We start from the raw sequence: 6,340 nt of genomic DNA, 5'->3' as shown, positions 1-6,340 counted from the left end.
AGGTTTACCCGGTAGTCACCTTCTCTGCAGCTAAAACTGAAGGAGAGCCTTTCCTTGCTTTTTAAGCTCCCAGCCCTCGCTGTGTGCCGCTCTGCCCTTGTGCCACAGCCGGAGCCGGGCGCGATCCCGCGGCGCTCCCAGCCGGGGCTCCCGGCATTGCACGGAGCCGGTGCCGGGAAGATGCGCTCGGGGATGCCCCTGTGCACGGCTAACGGAGCCGTTCCCCTCCTTTGTGGGAATAAGAGTGGGAAAATGGCTTCTCTTTTATTCTGCATGTATTTCTGCGCGTGTTTGCTTCGTCTCCGTGCTCTGGCTACTGTGAGCTGTATTTCCTACGCTCCGTGGAAAGTGTGGCACCAAGGCGCTGTCGCTTTCCCACGGCAGTCAGCCCGGGCTGTGAGTCCGTGGCGGTCCGTGGATGTGCTCGGGGCCCCTCTGCTTTCTCTCGTCTGTCTGCCGAGGCTCTCTAGGAGTGCGTGTGGAGATATGCATGGAGGGGAGGGGGGTACCGGCATGACTAGGGAGGGGTGGCGGGGGAAAGGGGAGTTATTAGGAAACTTTGCTTTGGCTACTCTCTATCCTTGGGGCTGCGTGGCGCCAGCACCCTCAAGTTGAAAGGAAAACAGCCATTCTCACTTCCAACTGCCCACTGAGATCCTTAAGGCGACAAAGACACAAAAGTGAGTTTTATTTGCTGGTAAGCCAGAGGCAAGAAAAAAGAAAAGCCAATTCCCCCTTAAAAAGAGCCGACAAATCCTTTTTGCTCTTTTGTGTGAGCTTTTCCTATTCACATGGAGCGTTCATCCGTGTGATTCCCAACTTATTGTCATTACTTAGTTATTAATTGTTCTCATCTGGGTTTAATTGAGCAACCAAGGACTTTAGCCCAAGGGTCAGGGGGAAAACTTAAAGCAAAGACATGTTCAATAGGAATCCTGAGCTTCGAATATCCACCCCGAGTTAACATAATGTAAAAAAAAAAAAAAAAAAAAAAAAAATCTATAGACAAAGCGGAGAGATTAAAGGGTCCCGCTTTGCCCGGAGTCCCGCGCCGCAGCGCCCAAAGGTGCCGGCAAAGCGGAGTAGTGCTTGCGGGGAGCCAGCTCGGCGCAGCCCTCGCTGTTTGAAGTTTAAAATCTCTCTCGGATTTTAAGGACATCTTTCCAGGATAAACCCGGCCTCCTGCGCGATTAGATCTCCCCAAACCCGGGGTCTAATCGCGCGGAGGCTAGGTTAGAGAGAGAGATAAGCTGGAGATATCCAGCCTTTTTCTGCCAGAGACACAACGTGGGAAAAAGTCGGCACAGAGCTTTCCCGCTCCGGCGCGGCGTTGGGCGCTGGGGTCAGGATCACAGACACTGTCATTTGCACAGAGAAAAGAAATGATCGGAAAAGAGAAGGGTGGGGGGGAAAGTACAGAAGGAAAAAAAAAAAAAAAAAAGCAAGAAAAGAAAACAAACAACCACAAAAGCCCCAAGCTCTGCCCGGCTCAAAAACGACTGGGCGGCCAGAGCGGAGCGAGAGACGAGAAGGGGGATTAGAGTAGCGAGCTCTGGAGAAAGTGACTGTGTTCAGGTATGTTGTTTCGCTGAGTTATTGAAAGCATCATTGATACTTAGGAGATGATAAAAGTGCTGCCTCGCCCCCAGCTACAGTCTCGCTGGAGCCACAGTGCCTGCAGAAGATTGCCGAGCCTCATTACAGCAATTATTTTCCTTCTAACTTTGCTTCAACCTTAACGTTTTAAATTGCTGCAAATGAAAGCAGCGGGGTGGGGGGTGGGGGAAAAGACAGAAAGAAAAATGTGGAGTCCCAATTTCTCATCTCAGCACAAAGATAAAGCACGAAAAAAAAAAATAAAAAAGAGAAAAAGAAAAAAAAAAAAAAGAGAAAGAAAAAAGGAAAAAGGAAAAAAGGGGAAACCAACGCTCTCCCTTACCCGAGGGATTCGTCAAACCAAAGCGGGTGGAGCGGCGCACGAAAAGTGCTCAGGGCGCAGCCGGCGGGGAACGCGGCGAGGCGGCGGCGCCGGCGGGAGCGGAGCCGGGGCTGCCTGTCCGCCCATTTCCCCCGCGGGGCTCTCGGCCGTCGCCTGCTGTTTCCTCGGGGCCGTGGTGGACCAGGACGGGTTTCCAGCGGAGCCAGCCGCTAAGGACGGCGGAGCGCTGGAAAGCCCGAGGGCGGGCAGGAGGCACGGCGCCGAGCGGTCCCGACCGTGAGACCCAGCACCACCGGCCCACACCCCGACCCATCGGATCCGGTGCTGACACCGCCTCGGCCTGAGCGTCCTTTACCCCCTTCTTCAGCACCAGCCGAACCGCGACAGCCGCCTCTCCTCCCCTCCGCCCCAAATCCCGATGCTCCGTTCTCCCGGGTTATTATCCGCCGGCGAACGGAGCTCTGGGGAAAGCCCTGTATCTCACACTTGGCTTGGCACTGAGGAGTGGGGCATGTCAAGCCCTCCCCAGTCTTCACAGCCAGCGGGGCCTGCGGCCGGTACCCTCCCAGACACAGGGATCAGAGAGAGGAGCAACTCTTTTCTTTCCTAGGGCTAAGGAGAGACGGCACATCCCGGCACCGCTGGAGGAAGCGGCAGCGATCACATGCACCTTCGGGGCAGGGATACGGTGGGAACTGCTGGCAAGGAGCAGTGGGGGGAAAGGAGAAAAACCTCAAACAGCTGTGAGAACAGGGCAGCTCCGGGATACAGAAAGTTGAAAACACAGCTGCTGTCTCACCATCCAAGGGTGAAATCTCCGGGAGATGAGGAAAAGCAGCTACTATAGCCAGGCCCTCTCTTGTCCCTGACACACAAATTCAGCCTCTTCTTCTATCCTCCCCAAGAGGGCAAAGAGCAAGCAAACAAATTACATCAAACAGTAGCTTAAAATTAATTTATTTAACAAATATAGCTATAATATAAATGATAATAAAATTTCAAATATACAGTATATTACATAGTACACAGAGCCCCTTCCAAAGGAGCTGGTAGAGGAGCAAAGAAGTAACAGACAGCGCTGTTACATGGGCAAGGCTGTTTTACACTTCTGCCTCTTGACCTCGCCTTGCAGAAAGTAAGAGAAATGTCCTGTCTTTCAGTCCCCTTTTTCCATCTCTTCCACAGTTCCTTCCCCCGTGGCAGAGGGCTCTCTGCAGGCTGCCAGCTAGACCCAGAGAACAGGACACAGCTAGCCCATCATCACCCTGCGCCTGGAAAAAGCCGGGGCGATGCCTCAGGTTTCTGCCAGCTCCCCAGGACTCCTGAGGAGATCAGAACAGTGCTGGGATAGGGGCTCAGCATCAAAGGGGGAAGCAGACAAGTCCAGCAGAGGCAGACTGGAAGAGTCTCTGCCATCGGGTCCATGGGGAAGTCCACAGAGAAGAGCCGGAGGAGCAGGGAGGGAGCGTGTGTGGAGCCAGCGGGAGCAGACAGGGCCGGGCTCAGCTCAGGCTCTATGTGAGGTGGTACATGCTGTATCCCACATGTGCTGTGTACAGTCCCACAGGAGCCACGGGCAGCCCTGCCCGCTGGAAAGGGCTGGAGGCACCGTAGAGGGAAGCGCCAGCCATGGCCGGGCCACCCAGCGGGAAGGAGATGCCGAAAGCAGCAGGCGGGAGCATGGGCTTGGCTGCCATCTTCAGCTTCTCCAGCTCGGCCTCCTGGAGCCTCTTGGCCTTGGCGCGACGGTTCTGGAACCAGATCTTCACCTGGGTCTCGGTGAGGCTGAGCGAGCTGGAGAACTCGGCCCGCTCGGCGATGGACAGGTACTGCTTCTGCCGAAACTTCCTCTCGAGGGCCAGCAGCTGCGCCGTGGTGAAGGGCGTCCGGGGCTTCCTGTTTGTCTTGTGCTTGCGCAGGGTGCAGGCGGGGGGGCTCAGCCGCCCTGTGCCCGGCAGCGGCCGGGGAAGAGGGGCAAGGAGAGACACCTTGGTTAGTAGTGCCCAAAAACCCCACAGCCCGCAGAGCTCCCACCCTGCCACAGCTGAGGTGGAGAAAGGGGGAAGTAGGGTCCCACTTGAAACAAGCTGCCCCAAAACCATCAGGGTTGCCCGGGGCACACTTGGAATTGCCATCTCCCATTCCAAAAAAAGAGAGCAGTGCTCAGAGCAGGAAGTTCTGACTCCCCATTGAGAAGAACCCGGCAACAGGCAGGAATCAGACACCCACAAACTCTGCATCTCCTGCCTTCATGGCTACCCTGGGTTATGCAGAGGAGACAAAAAGGAACGACCCTCCAAAAAGAAGAAAAAAAAAAAAGCCCTGTCCTTTTTATTGGATTACAGGGAAAAAGAAATAAACAAAACAGACTGGCTTCTCAGTCTCACACCCTCTTCATTAGGCCCCTGGGAACCGGATTAAGTATGCAATTAATTACGAGGTCTGAATTGACATCATGCTCTATCTACGACTCTTCACCGGTCTGCTCCTCTCCTCTTATTTAACATTTCCAAGGGTCTTCAACATCCATCTGTCCCGGGTTTACTTAGCAACAGCAAATTTTACTTTGCAATTTAAATAAATTAAACCGCTGCTTTATTCTACACAAGTTCTGTCGGGAAATCTGACTTTCTCCAAGGGACAGAGAAAGCAGCTCTGTTTGTAGCTTTGCTAGGGGCACCTCAAATGCCTGGAGAGCCTCAGGCCAAGGTCATCCCTTTCCAGGGACCCCCTCTCTGGCACGAAGGGAGCGCGGCCAGGCCGAGGGCAGCCAGCCCGTGCTGCCCAGACGGGCTCAGTGCAGCCACTGGAAATTAACGGGCTTCTCTGATCTCGACTCTCACGCTGTTATTTGGATTAATTTAGAACACTTTGCATTAAAGCAGGAAAACATCACTGATTGCGGCTCTTCGGACTTTGGAGATGCATCATTTATGACAGCAGCCGGTGGGGCTGAAGCCCGCAAAGCTCCCGCTTCTAGGAGACCGGTCTGTGCGGATCTTTATGGAATTTACTTGAGCCACTTTCTGAGAAAGCCTCAGTGGTGTTGAGTCAAAATTTCCGTAGCTAGTTCGAGCCCCAGGTTAAATTAACAGGCTGGCCGTGTCGCTTTTTCTTTCTCCCCCCGGCTCAACATTTGGCACAAGATCTCACCCTGGCAGGCACAGCCGCTCTCCCTCTGCGTTCGGAGCCATCCTCTGCACACTCCCGAATCCGCCCAGTATTTTGGACAGATCGAACCGGCCCAGCAAAGTGCGAAACGCACAGAAAAATACACCAGGAGAGGCCGGCGGGGCGAAAGCGACAGGAAAGCCCCGGCCACCCGCTCAGCCTTGCCCTCGGTCCGCCCGGCCGGCCCCGAGAGCTCCCACCCCCTGCTCCCGGACCACTACTTACTCGGGGGAGGCGGCGAGAACCGCGGGGTTTGCATCCAGGGGCTCCGCTCCTGCTTCTCGGGGCTTTCCGCCTTGACGAGCGTGTCTTCGGGCAGCTTGACCAGCCCCCCGACGGCGAAGTGCCCGCCGAGGGGCAGCGGGGACGGCGGCGCCTCGGCCGACAGCGCGCCCAGGCGCGGGCTGAGGCTGGCGCGGGCGGCCGCCCCAGCGCCCTCGGGCCCGTCCCTGCCTCCCGGCTTCCTGTGGTCGGCCATGAGCGCCTCCACGCTGAACGGCAGCAGGGATGGGGAGACCTTGGGCTTGTCGTTCTCCTCCTCCCCGCCCATCGCCGCCGCGACGGGGAGCGCGCCGCCGCCGGGACTGCTGAAGGCGGACGCGGGCAGCTCGTCGCTGCGGACCCCGGTGGGCGCGGCGGTCATATCCACAGCCGGGGCCATGCAGGGGCGTTCGGCCGTCGCCACCGCAGCGCCGGGCGGGAGCGAGCAGCGCCGCCGCTCATGGGGCCGGGCCGGGGCGCGGGGGGCGCGGGCAGCCGTCAGCGCGCTCCGGCCCCGCGCCGGCGGCGCCGCCTCATAAAGCGGCGCGAGGCAAGCCCCGCCCAACCGGAGCGCGCGGGGCGGGGCCGCGCAGCCCCATTGGCTGCGGCCCGGAGGCGCGCGGGGGGGGCGGAGCCAAGATCGCCTTCGAGGCGTCCCGCGCGCCTCGCCCCGCCCCCCCCCGCTCGGCATCCGCGGCCCCGCTCCGCATCCCTGGTTCCGCTCCGCATCCCTGGTTCCGCTCCGCATCCCCTGTCCCGCTCCGCATCCCCGGTCCCGCTCCGCATCCCTGGTTCCGCTCCGCATCCCCGGTTCCGCTCCGCATCCCCTGTCCCGCTCCGCATCCCCCGTCCCGCTCCGCATCCCCTGTCCCGCTCCGCATCCCCCGTCCCGCTCCGCATCCCTGGTCCCGCTCCGCATCCCCTGTCCCGCTCCGCATCCCCCGCCCCGCTCCGCATCCCCTGTCCCGC

At 58.3% G+C, this 6,340-nt stretch overlaps 1 protein-coding gene across 1 annotated transcript; it reads right to left on the bottom strand.

Annotated features, from left to right (window-relative positions):
* Positions 1-2,879: 2,879 nt before the first annotated feature.
* Positions 2,880-5,852, bottom strand: MSX1 (msh homeobox 1). Its single transcript, XM_056489722.1, has 2 exons — positions 5,336-5,852; positions 2,880-3,884 (listed from the first exon to the last, which is right to left on the bottom strand). The coding sequence occupies exons 1-2, from the start codon at positions 5,769-5,771 to the stop codon at positions 3,454-3,456; spliced, it is 867 nt and encodes a 288-aa protein (XP_056345697.1). The 5' UTR covers positions 5,772-5,852; the 3' UTR covers positions 2,880-3,453.
* Positions 5,853-6,340: the final 488 nt, after the last annotated feature.

The sequence above is a fragment of the Oenanthe melanoleuca genome, chromosome 4 (genome assembly GCF_029582105.1).
Source record: "Oenanthe melanoleuca isolate GR-GAL-2019-014 chromosome 4, OMel1.0, whole genome shotgun sequence".
NCBI lineage: Eukaryota > Metazoa > Chordata > Aves > Passeriformes > Muscicapidae > Oenanthe > Oenanthe melanoleuca.
This window is presented reverse-complemented; position numbering and strand designations above follow the sequence as displayed.

Bases quoted from the DNA above. Each gene is read 5' to 3' on its own strand.
- MSX1 (XM_056489722.1), bottom strand. From the start codon at position 5,771: ATGGCCCCGGCTGTGGATATGACCGCCGCGCCCACCGGGGTCCGCAGC. The intron at 3,885-5,335 runs GTAAGTAGTGGT...TGCCGGGCACAG, and splicing joins GTTCTCGCCGCCTCCCCCGA to GGCGGCTGAGCCCCCCCGCC.